Source organism: Gorilla gorilla, chromosome 6, assembly GCF_029281585.2.
Source record: "Gorilla gorilla gorilla isolate KB3781 chromosome 6, NHGRI_mGorGor1-v2.1_pri, whole genome shotgun sequence".
NCBI lineage: Eukaryota > Metazoa > Chordata > Mammalia > Primates > Hominidae > Gorilla > Gorilla gorilla.
Window position 1 is genome coordinate 101,996,509 of NC_073230.2, and position 13,410 is coordinate 102,009,918.

Sequence of the window (13,410 nt, forward strand, 5' to 3'; positions counted from 1 at the left end):
TGAACAGGATGTGCAAGAGGCTAGAGCAACCCGAGGATTGCCTGAAGTCACACAATTAGATTAGAGACATTTTGCTGTGAGGAAGGTAGATTTACACAGAGAAGAATATCCTATTATCACCATGACATTCAGGGCTCAGCAAATATACCTCTGTGAATTTTTAAAACATGATCCACAATTGTATGATGGGAAGTCTGGATAGGAAGTATACAGATTTCTGTAGAAACACTTTATTATTTTGGTAAGTACTGTATTTGAGTTTAGTTGAGCCTTGAATATAAAAATTACAATTTAACATGAGAAGTAACTTTAACTGTGCTTAATTTGGATTGTATAATAGAGAATTGATTCTCGTTCTAGTTGAATGGCTTGGAGACTTTAAAACATGTTATTTTCACTGAAAATTTAAATGGCGGGGAAATCCTCAGTGTTTATAGAAGATATGTATTAGAATGTCAACATTGATAAGTCTCTTTAGGTTTCTTTATTAGCTTTTTCTGATATATAATCATAATTTTAAAATGTTCCCTATTTGAAATCTTTGATATTGTTCCTGTCACTTCTCAGAGTTTCTCAATGGCTTCCAATTTCACTCAAAGTAAAGTCCAAAATCCTTACAAGGCTCTCACCACTTCTCTGACCTTATTTCTTCTGTCTCTTCCACGCTAACCCCATCTAGCCACACTGGTCTCTTTGCTTCCCCTTAAACATATTAAACAGGTGGCTCACACCTTATGCCTTGTTATTCCTTGCTGTGAAGCTCTCCCCCATATTGCCTCATGGGTTGCTCCCTCACCTCCTCAGGTCTCTGCTCATTTGACCTCTGGCTCAAACTGTCAGTGAGGTTTCTTTTGATTATATTATGTAAAACATTAGCCTTCTACCCTCTCCACCCCAATTCTAACACACACACATACAAACACACACACACACACAGACACCCCTCTACCTGGGATGCCTTATTCCACTTGGCGTGCTATATTTTTCTTCATGGTATGGATCAGCATGTGGTATTCTATATCTGTACTAGCTTATTTGTGGAAAAAAAAAGCTATAGAAGAGGGTGGGGCCATTGCTAGGTTTCGCTTCTTAATTTCCAGAGTCTAAGGCTGGGACTTATGTAAAAAGGTCTGCAATATCCAACCAAAAAAAGTCCAGGACCAGACAGATTCACAGCTGAATTCTACCAGAGGTACAAAGAGGAGCTGGTACAATTTCTTCTGAAACTATTCCAATCAATAGAAAAAGAGGGAATCCTCCCTAACTCATTTTATGAGGCCAGCATCATCCTGATAACAAAGCCTGGCAGAGACACAGCAAAAAAAAGAGAATTTTAGACCAATATCCCTGATGAACATCGATGTGAAAATCCTCAATAAAATACTGGCAAACTGAATCCAGCAGCACATCGAAAAGCTTATCCACCAGGATAAAGTTGGTTTCATCCCTGGGATGCAAGGCTGGTTCAACATACACAAATCAATAAATGTAATCCATCACATAAACAGAACCAAAGACAAAAACCACATAACTATCTCAATAGATTCGGAAAAGGCCTTCAACAAAATTCAACAGCCCTTCATGCTAAAAACTCTCAATAAACTAGGTATTGATGGGACTTATCTCAAAATAATAAGAGCTATTTATGACAAACCCATAGCCAATATCATACTGAATGGCAAAAACTGGAAGCATTCCTTATGAAAACTGGCACAAGAGAGGGATGCCCTCTGTCACCACTCCTATTCAACATAGTGTTGGAAGTTCTGGCCAGGGCAATCAGGCAAGAGAAAGAAATAAAGGGTATTCAATTAGGAAAAGAGGAAGTCAAATTGTCCCTGTTTGAAGATGACATGATTGTATATTTAGAAAACCCCATCATCTCAGCCCAAAATCCCCTTAAGCTGATAAGCAACTTCAGCAAAGCCTCAGGATACAAAATCAATGTGCAAAAATCACAAGCATTCCTATACAATAACAGACAAACAGACAGCCAAATCATGAGTGAACTCCCATTCACAATTGCTTCAAAGAGAATAAAATACTTAGGAATCCAACTTATAAGGGATGCGAAGGACCTCTTCAAAGAGAACTACAAACCACTGCTCAACAAAATAAAAGAGGACACAAACAAATGGAAGAACATTCCATGCTCATGGATAGGAAGGATCAATATCGTGAAAATGGCCATACTGCCCAAGGTAATTTATAGATTCAATGCCATCCCCATCAAGCTACCAATGACTTTTTTCACATAATTGGAAAAAACTACTTTAAAGTTCATATGGAACCAATAAAGAGCCCACATTGCCAAGTCAATCCTAAGCCAAAAGAACAAAGCTGGAGGCATCACGCTACCTGACTTCAAACTATACTACAAGGGTACAGTAACCAAAACAGCATGGTACTGGTACCAAAACAGAGATATAGACCAATGGAACAGAACAGTGCCCTCAGAAATAATACCACACATCTACAACCATCTGACCTTTGACAAACTTGACAAAAACAAGAAATGGGGAAAGGATTCCCTATTTAATAAATGGTGCTGGGAAAACTGGCTAGCCATATGTAGAAAGCTGAAACTGGACCCCTTCCTTAAACCTTATACAAAAATTAATTCAAGATGGATTAAAGACTTAAGTGTTAGACCTAAAACCATAAAAACCCTAGAAGAAAACCTAGGCAATACCATTCAGGACATAGGCATGGGCAAGGACTTCATGACTAAAACATCAAAAGCAATGGCAACAAAAGCCAAAATTAACTAAGGAGATCTAATTAAACTAAAGAGCTTCTGCACAGCAAAGGAAACTACCATCAGAGTGAACAGGCAACCTACAGAATGGGAGAAAATTTTTGCAATCTACCCATCTGACAAAGGGCTAATATCCAGAATCTACAAAGAAACAAATTTACAAGAATAAAATCAAACGACCCCATCAAAAAGTGGGTGAAGGATATGAACAGACACTTCTCAAAAGAAGACATTTATGCAGCCAACAGACACATGAAAAAATGCTCATCATCACTGGCCATCAGAGAAATGCAAATCAAAACCACAATGAGATACCATCTCACACCAGTTAGAATGGCGATCATTAAAAAGTCAGGAAACAACAGGTGCTGGAGAGGATGTGGAGAAATAGGAACACTTTTACACTGTTGGTGGGACTATAAACTAGTTCAACCATTGTGGAAGACAGTGTGGTGATTCCTCAAGGATCTAGAACTAGAAATACCATTTGACCCAGCCATCACATTACTGGGTATATACACGAAGGATTATAAATCATGCTGCAATATAGACACATGCACACGTATGTTAATTGTGGCACTATTCACAATACCAAAGACTAGGAACCAACCCAAATGTCCATCAATGATAGACTGTATTAAGAAAATGTGGCACATATACACCATGGAATACTATGTAGCCATAAAAAAGGATGGGTTCTTGTCCTTTGTAGGGACATGGATGAAGCTGGAAACCATCAGTCTGAGCAAACTGTTGCAAGGACAGAAAACTAAACACCACATGTTCTCACTCACAGGTGGGAATTGAACAATGAGAACACTGGGACACAGGGTGGGGAACATCACACACTAGGGCCTGTCGTCGGGTGCCCGGAGAGGGGAGGGATAGCATTAGGAGATATACCTACTGTAAATGATGAGTTAATGGGTGCAACACACCAACATGGCACATGTTTACATATGTAACAAACCTGCATGTTGTGCACATGTACCCTAGAACTTAAAATATAATCATAATAATAAAAAAGATATGATGCAATCTTAAATGCATATTGCTAATTGAAAGAAGCAAACTTGAAAAGGCACATACTATATGATTCCAACTATATGTCATTCTGGAAAAGGCAAAACTGTGGAGACAGTGAAAAGATGAGTGGTTGCCAGGGGTTTAGGAGGAGGAAGAGATGAATAGGTGGAGCACAGGGGAGTCTTAGGGCAGTGAAACTATTCTCTGGTAATATAATGCTGAATGGATGTTATTTTACACTTAAAACATATAGAATGCATAACAAAAAGAGTGAACCCTAATGTAAAACATGAGCTTTGGTTGATGATGTGTCAATGTTGGTTCATTAACTGTAGCAAATGCACCACACTGATTGGGATGTTAATGGTGGGAAGGTTGTGTATATGTGGTCGGGGAGGAGTATGTGGGAACTCTCTGTATTTTCCATTTAATGTTGCTCTGAAACCAAAACTGCTCTAAAAAAATAAAGTCTAGTTTAAAAAAATAAAAAAAAGGTCTATAATATATATTGAACCACACATAAATTTTCCCTGGTTCTTCAAAGTCCATTTCTAATCCAATTTCCTTTAGGAAATCTCAGTGTGAGTGGAATGTATACTACCATCCTCTTTATTTTCTTTTCTATTTTTTTGGAGATAAGGTCTCACTCTGTGACTCAGGCTGGAGTGCAGTGGTGTGATCATGGCTGATTGCAGCAACTTCCTGGGCTCAAGTGATCCTCCCACCTCAACCTCCCAGGTAGCTGGGACTACAGGCGTGCTCCACCATGCCCAGTTAATTAAGAAAAAAAATTTGTAGAGTTGGGATCTCACTATATTACCTAGGCTGGTCTTGAACTCTGGGCTTAAGCAATCCTCCAGCCTCAGCTTCCCAAAACATTGGGATTATAGGCATGAGCGACCACACATACCTACCATCCTCTTTAAATGCAGAAGGATATCCTATTATCACGAATAGAAATCCGCTCTATTTTTCCCCAGAAACAGAAACACCTGTCATATGAAAAGCAAGGACAAAAATATCATATCCGGGCCAGGTGCAGTGGTTCACACCTATAATCCCAGCACTTTGGGAGGCCAAGGCGGGCGGATCATCTGAGGTCAGGAGTTCGAGACCAGCCTGGCCAACATGGTGAAACCCCATCTCTATTAAAAATACAAAAAGTTAGCTGGACGTGGTGGTGGGCAGCTGTGATCCCAGCTACTCAGGAGGCTGAGGCCGGAGAATTGCTTGAACCCGGGAGGCGGAGGTTGCAGTGAGCCGAGATTGCGCCATTGTACTCCAGCCTGGGCGACAAGAGCAAGACTCCATCTCAAGAAATAAAAATAAAAATACCATATCTGATAATTCTATTAATATTTGGTACTCAGCATATGGGTTGTGTTTCTGAAATATTAGCAGATGAATCCTGGGTTGTCGATGTGATTTGCCCTAATCCACTGAGCCATGCAGTGGCAGATCTAGAATGAATGTGATCTTTACTGGTTCAGTGTCTCTTACTCTTATTCATGGCAATATTCTCTCAAGAATCTCCAGTGACAATCATAACTGGAGACTGGTTTTGCCTCCAGTGCAATTTTTATGCATTATGAGATAACAATCATTATACTGCCTATAACCTTGCAAGCTGAAGGAACATATCACTGTGCAATGATCCAAGAATGTGAATTCTACTCCAGGAGGGGTTCTTTTTCTTTGACCGTAGTTGAGTCACTCCACCTTATTCTCTATATTCTCATCTATAAAATGGTAAATAATAATATCTGCTTGACCAACTTCACAGGGTTGTGGTAAGGATCAAATGACTGTGATCAAAAGCAATTTAAAAATGATAAAGCGTTAAGTGACATACATCTTCACAACGATTACTAAAATTTCAGGATTCTGAACTTTTGACAATTTCTTTATTTTAGCTTCATGACTGAGTGAGCTTTTGTGGTGGGCCATCAAACATGAGGGAAAACAAACAAACAAACAAACAAACAAACAAACAAACACCTCTTGCCACACTGGGGCTTGGGATGTGAAAAAAGGGCTGTGCCTGCACTCAGGGAATCATGCTAGTTAATTCAATCCTTAGCCAAGTAACTTGGATGACTTAAACTTAAACTGTAAGTGGCAGCAAAAAGTAGAAGGCTGGGAGGGCAGCCTCTGGTTTTCCTAGTTTTGCTGTCAAATTAATTACTCTTACTTTATTTCTAAAAGTGTCTATCAGCATCCTAAATATTGCTACAATATTTTAAATAAAACCATGAGATCATGCTCCCAAGAAAAAGAAAACAAAGTATACTTTCCTTTTTCTTTTCTACAGTTTAGCCATTGGATTAATTCAGCCTTAAAAGACCCTTGCAACAGAAAAAGGCAGAAAAGGAATTTGACAAATTGCTCTACTGAAAAGAAAGGATTCAAATTGAGGAAGGATTCATAACAGGGTAAGTTTTAAGGGTGAATTGAGGTAGGCAAAAGATAAGGAACTCATCTCTGGATGTTGGCTTTACATTTAGATATATTTTGTTTGTATATCTGTTGTGTAAAATATTGCTGAAGATTACACATAGTGAATAGAAATGAAGATATAAATGTCTTCTTTATCTAAAGGCTTGCTTTTTGATGACTGAGAAATGATAAATTCTCTTTGTTTTCTACTTTTATTACAATTGAGATAATCATGGTTGAAGGTTTTATTAGACTATAAGCATTTTAGGGATAAATATTTTGTTAAGTACCCTAAGAAAGTGGTATATTGCTAAAATGTGATTATTGGTGACTGAATAGCCTGTAAACAAAACTTTGTGATAGAAAACTCTGAAGATGCTCTAACTTATGAAGGTATTAATTGCATTTAAAATTTTTAACTTGATTTGTGATGTGTGCTATAAAACAACTACTACTACCACCCCTTAATAACATGAATTCAACAGGAAAAGCTTTTAAACACATTAAACACACCCACAAAACTATCATGGTCTTGGATGGAAACCTGGAAGGGTTTCAGACCCAGTATTTTTCTCATTTCTTCAACCAATTTACTTTTAATTAAATATATGGAGGTTTGTAATTAGAGTGAGAGAATGGTGTGATAGGGAAGAGAAATGTAGTCTTCAACAGCATTGAAGACATGGTGATCTGTAGCCTGATTATGTATTTTTTTTTCAATTTACTATTGATTCTCAGAAATAACAGTATGATATTGCAAATATTGATCTGGCGCAATTTGATGCTCTCAGAGGAAGGAGTGAAGTATGTAGTTGGAGGCCTTTCCTATGAGTCATTCTTTATTAAAGACATCATTATAACAATTACATTATAACAATTAATGAGTTAACAAATACCTTCTTGTATTATTCAGATTTGGAAACAATATTTTATTATTACTGTGAATGCACATAGGTAAGCTGAGCCAAATGACAATGAGACTACATCCTTTTTCTAAATACAAACCTTGTTTTTTTTTTCTTTTCTTTTTAGGAAGCAGGAGCGGAAAATAATGTGTGAGTAGGAAACAGATAGACTTGGGTCTCCAAATCTCCAAAGCCACTTAGTTTTGCAAATTGGAGAAAGACATTTAACACTTTTGAGACACATTTAAACTTATAAAATAGAGGGAAATAATATCTACCAACCTGATGGATTTTTGTGAGAATTAATGAATAAAATATACAAAATGGTTATGTCAGGCCAGTGGCAATCAATAAATGCTAGTTTTCTTTTTTCTTCTTTTCCTTTCAGATTAAAATTGAATTGGTTTTAGCTTAAATTCAGGGTGAAAATGATAGACCAAGGATCACAACCAATGTGATTTTAGAGAAGTTTATATATTTTTTATACAAGGGGACTAAAATACACATTTTATATTTAATCTATAAAATCAAAACAACACTTTACGGTTTCAATTTAATTTTTAATTTCCCAAGGAATTCTGAATTTGTTAATGAAACCTTGATTGTATTCTAAAAATTATAACTTTTAGGAAGCCTTTTCTGACCCTCTGCTCACTATGGTCCCTCTTTTGTATCTAAATACTATGCAACTTATAGCTCTCTTAAGAGGCCAGTGATGAACTGCTGTGTATTGTAGAAGTTACTCTCTTATTGCCTTTACTAGTTGCTAAGATACTTGATGGCAGAAAGAATTTTTTTCTCTTTTTATCTCATCTGTTGTAGTACCTGACACTGTTTCACACTGAATACTAAAGATTCTCTGAAAAGTTTCATAATTATAGCATTGTGTTGTTTTTTTCTATGTACATATGTCACCATTGCCCACAAATCCCCTCCATATTAAAAAGGAAAATTCTCTAGCAGCACTAGCTCTAAAACACTCAATTTCAAATTCTGTCTTTGCTTTATCATGAAGAACAAACTTGTAAGATGTTTGCTGTGGTGGCCGGGCACACTGGCTCACGCCTGTAATCCCAGCACTTTGGGAGGCTGAGGTGGGCAGATCATGAGGTCAGGAGTTCAAGATCAGCCTGGCCAACATAGTGAAACCCCGTCTCAACTAAAAATACAAAAATTTGCTGGGCATGGCGGCATGCACCTGTAATCCCAGCTACTTGAGACGCTGAGGCAGGAGAATTGCTTGAACTCGGGAGGCAGAGGTTGCAGTGAGCTGAGATCATGCCACTGCACTCCAGTCGGGGTGGCAGGGCAAGACTCTGTCTCAAAAAAAAAAAAAAAAAAAAAAAAAGAAGAAGTTTGCCATGGTAAAACATAAAAGATGAGACTAGTTGCTAGCCAACTTGTTTACTATAGGGGTAGAAAGTATAATCTTGTCTCAAAGTGCAATTTAAATAACTTAAATAACTTAGACTGTGGTAGATAAGCTTTTTGATGTGCTGCTGGATTCGGTTTGCCATATTTTATTGAGGATTTTTGCATCAATGTTCATCAGGGATATTGGCCTGAAGTTTTCTATTTTTGCTGTATCTCTGCCAGGTTTTTGTATCAGGACGTGCTGGCTTCATAAAATGAGTTAGAGTGAAGTCCGTCCTTTTCAACTGTTTGGAATAATTTCAGAAAAAATAATACCAGCTCCTCTTTGTACCTCTGGTAGAATTCACCTGTAAATATATCTAGTCCTAGACTTTCTTTAGTGGGTAGGCTGTTTGTTACTGCCTCAATTTTAGAACTTGTTACTGGTCTATTCAGGGATTCAGCTTCTCCCTTGTTCAGCCTTGGGAAGATGTATGTGTCCAGGAATTTATCCATTTATTCTATATTTTCTAGTTTATTTGCATAGAGGTGGTTATAGTATTCTCTGATGGTTGCTTGTATTTCTGTGGGATCAGTGGCGATATCCCTTTATCATTTTTTATTGTGTCTATTTGATTCTTCTCTCTTTTCTTTATTAGTCTAGCCAGCAGTCTATCTATTTAATTATTTTTTTCTGAAAACCAACTCCTGGATTTATTGATATTGTAAAGGGTATTTTTTAATGTCTCTATCTCCTTCAGTTCCTCTCTGATCTTGGTTATTTCTTGTCTTCTGATAGCTTTGGGGTTTGATTGCTCTTGGTTCTCTAGTTTTTAGTTGCAATGTTAGGGTGTTGATTTGAGATCTTCATAGCTTTTTGATGTGGGAATTTAGTGCTATAAATTTCCCTCTTAAAACTGCTGTAGCTACATCCCAGAGATTCTGGTACATTGTCTCTTTTTTCTCATTGGTTTCAAAGAACTTTTTTATTTCTGCCTTAATTTCATTATTTACCCAGGAGTCAGTCAGGAGTAGGTTGTTCAATTTCTATGTAGTTGTGTGGTTTTGAGTGAGTTTCTTAATCTTTTGGCATGCAAGCCTGGTTCAACATATACAAATCAGTAAGCATACTGAAGACAAAAAACACATGATTATCTCAACAGACATAGAAAAGGCCTTCAATAAAATTCAACATACCTTCACATTAAAAACTCTCAACAAACTAGGTATTGGCCAGGCATGGTGGCTCACACCTGTAATCCCAGCACTTTGGGAGGCCCAGGCAGGCAGATCACAAGGTTAGGAGATCGAGACCATCCTGGCTAACGCAGTGAAACCCCGTCTCTACTAAAAAAAAATACAAAAAATTAGCTGGACATGGTGGTGGGCCCCTGTAGTCCCAGCTACTCGGGAGGCTAGGGCAGGAGAATGGCGTGAACCCAGGAGGCGGAGCTTACAGTGAGCGGCGATCGCACCACTGCACTCCAGCCTGGGCGACAGAGCAAGACTCCTTCTAAAAAAAAAAACTAGGTATTGATGGAACATACCTCAAAATAATAGGAGACACTTATGACAAACCCACAGGCAATATCATACTGAATGGGCAAAAGCTGGAAGCATTCCCTTTGAAAACTGGCACAAGACAAGGATGCCCTCTCTCTCTACTCCTATCCAACATATTATTGGAAGTTGTGTCCGGGGCAATCAGTCAAGAGAAAGGAATAAAGAGTATTCAAATAGGAAGAGAGGAAGTCAAACTTTCTCTGTTTGCAGATGCCATGATCTTTAGAAAACCTCATCATCTCAGCTCAAAACCTTCTTAAGCTGATAAGCAACTTTGGCAAAATCTCAGGATACAAAATCAGTGTGCAAAAATCACAAGCATTCCTATACACCAACAATAGATGAGCAGAGAGCCAAATCATGAATGAACTTCCATTCACAATTGCTAGTAAGAGAAAAAAATACCTAGGAATACAGCTAACAGAGGAAGTGAAGGACCTCTTCAAGGAGTATGTATTGTCTGCTCTCAGCTCTCACTCTGCTAATAAAGACATACCCAAGACTAGGTAATTTATAAAGGAAAGAGGTTTACAGACTCAGAGTTCCACATTGCTGGGTAGGCCTCAATCATGGCAGGAGGTGAATGAACACAAAGTCACATAAACATGGTGTCAGGCAAGAAGAGGGGAACTCTCCTTTATAAAACCATCAGCCCATAATTCAATTACCTCCCACTGGGTCCCACCCATGACATGTGGGAATTATTGGAGCTACAATTCAAGATGAGATTTGGGTGGGAACACAGCCAAACCATATCAATCCACTCCTGGCCCCTCCCAAATCTCATGGCCTTACATTTCAAAACCAATCATGCATTTCCAAGAGTCCCCCAAAGTCTTAACTCATTTCAGCATTAACTCAAAAGTCCACAGTCAAAGTCTCATCTGAGACAAGGCAAGTCCCTTTGCCTATGAGCCTGTAAAATCAAAAGCACATTAGTTACTTCCTATATACAATGGGGGTACAGGCATTTGTTATACACACCCATTTCAAATGGGAAAAGTAGGCCAAAATGAAGGGGCTACAGGACCCATGCAAGTCCAAAATCCAGTAGGGCAGTCAAATCTTAAAGCTCCAAAATGGTCTCCTTTGACTCCATGTCTCACATCCAGGTCAAGCTCATGCAAGAGGTGGGTTCCCATGGTCTTGGGCAGCTCCACCCCTCTGGCTTTGTAGGGTACAGCTCCCCTCCTGGCTGCTTTCATGGGCTGGGTTGAGTGTCTGCGGCTTTTCCAGGTGCACAGTGCAAGCTGTAGGTAGATCTACCATCCTCAGGTCTGGAGGATGGTGGCCCTCTTCTCACAGCTCCACTATGCAGTCCCCAGATGGGGAATCTGTGTGGGGGCTCATACTCCACTTTTTCCTTCTATACTGCCCTAGCAGAGGTTCTCCATGAAGGCTCCACCCCTGCAGCACACCTCTCCCTGGACACCCAGGTGTTTCCATACATCCTCTGAAATCCAGGCTGAGGTTCCCAAACCTCAATTATTGTCTTCTGTGCACATGCAGGCCCAACATCATGTGTAAGTCACCAAGGCTTGGGGCTTGCACCCTGTGAAGCAATGGCCTGAGCTCTACATTGGCCCCTTTTAGCCACGGCTGGGATGCAGGCACCGAGTCCTGAGACTGCACAAAGCACTGAGGCCCTGGTCCCAGCCCAGGAAATCATTTTTTATCTCCTAGGCCTTCTGAGTTGTGATGGGAGGGGATGTTGTGATGGGAGGGGATTCTGTGAAGGTCTCTGACATGTCCTGGAGATATTTTCCCAATTGTCTTAGCAATTAACATTTGACTCCTCACTCCTTATGCAGATTTATGCAGCCAGCTTGAACTTCTCTTTAGAAAATGGGTTTTTCTTTTTTATTGCATTGTCAGGCTGCAAATTTTCCAAATTTTTATGCTCTCCTCTTTTAAACATAAGTTCCAATTCCAATACATATCTTTGTGAGTACATAAAACTGAATGCCTTTAACAGCGCCCAAGTCACATTTTGAACTGCTTAGAAATTTCTTCTGCCAGATACCCTAAATCATCTCTCTCAAGTTCAAAGCTCCACAAATCTCTTGGGCAGGGACAAAATGCTGCCAGTCTCTTTGCTAAAACATAGCAAGAGTTGCCTTTGCTCCAGTTCCCAACAAGTTCCTCATCTCCATCTGAGACCAATTCAAGCTGGACTTCATTGTCCATATTACTATCCACATTTTGGTCAAAACCATTCAACAAATTTCTAGGAAGTTCCAAACTTTCCCACATTTTCCTGTCTTCTTCTGAGCCCTCCAAACTGTTCCAACCTCTGCCTGTTACCCAGTTCCAAAGTCGCTTCCACATTTTCAGGTATCTTTGGAGCAACACCCCTCTCTACCGGTACCAATTTATTGTATTAATTCATTTTCACTCGGTTAATAAAGACATACCTGAGACTGGGTAATTATAAAGAAAAAGATGTTGAATGGACTCACAATTCCACATGGCTGGGGCAGCCTCACAATCAAGGCAGAAGGCAAAGGAGGAGCAAAGGCATATCTTACATGGCAGCAGGCAAGAGAACATTCACAGGGGACCTGCCCTTTTATAAAACCTTCAGATCTCATGAGACTTATTCACTATCATGAGAACAGCATGGAAAAGACCTGCCCCCATGATTCAATTACCACCCATTGGGTCCCTTCCATGACACGTGAGAATTATAGAGCTATAATTTAAGATGAGATTTGGGTGGGGACACAGCCAAACCATATCAGAGAACTACAAACCACTGCTCAAGGAAATAAGAGAGAACACAAACAAATGAAAAAACATTCCATGCTCATGGATAGGAAGAATCAGTATCGTGAAAATGGCCACACTGCCCAAAGTAATTTATAGATTCAATGCTTTTCCCATTAAATTACCATTGACATTCTTCACAGAATTAGGGAAACTACTTTAAAATTAATATGGAACCAACAGAGCCCATATAGCCAAGACAGTCCTAAGCAAAAAAAACAAAGGTGGCAGCATGATGCTGCCTGACTTCAAACTATACCACAAGGCTACTGTAACCCAAACAGCATAGTACTGGTACAAAAACAGACACATGGACCAATGGAACAGAATAGAGATCTCAGAAATAAGACCACACATCAACAATCATCTGATCTTTAAGAAACCTGACAAAAACATGCAATGGGGAAAGGAGTCCCTATTTAATAAATGGTGCTGGGAAAACTGGCTAGCCATATGCAGAAAATTAAAATAGGATCCCTTCCTTGTACCTTATACAAAAATTAACTCAAGATGGATTAAATACTTTAATGTAAACCCCAAAACTATAAAAACCCTATAAGAAAAACTAGGTAATACAATTCAGGACATCGGCATGAACAAAGA

General features: G+C 39.1%; 2 protein-coding genes across 5 annotated transcripts in view; one reads left to right on the plus strand and one right to left on the minus strand.

Annotated features, from left to right (window-relative positions):
* ELAPOR2 (endosome-lysosome associated apoptosis and autophagy regulator family member 2) overlaps nucleotides 1–6,227 on the plus strand; it is a 257,866-nt gene extending 251,639 nt beyond the window's left edge. For all 3 annotated transcript variants that reach the window (XM_055347595.2, XM_055347597.2, XM_055347598.2), the window contains one exon: nucleotides 6,096–6,227. In XM_055347595.2, the coding sequence (XP_055203570.1) occupies nucleotides 6,096–6,212 (117 nt within the window). In that variant the 3' untranslated portion in view covers nucleotides 6,213–6,227. The remainder of the gene's footprint in view (nucleotides 1–6,095) is intronic.
* The window catches only part of GRM3 (glutamate metabotropic receptor 3), a 221,522-nt gene that overhangs the window by 55,407 nt on the left and 152,705 nt on the right, over nucleotides 1–13,410 (minus strand). The gene's annotated exons all lie outside the window — the stretch shown is intronic.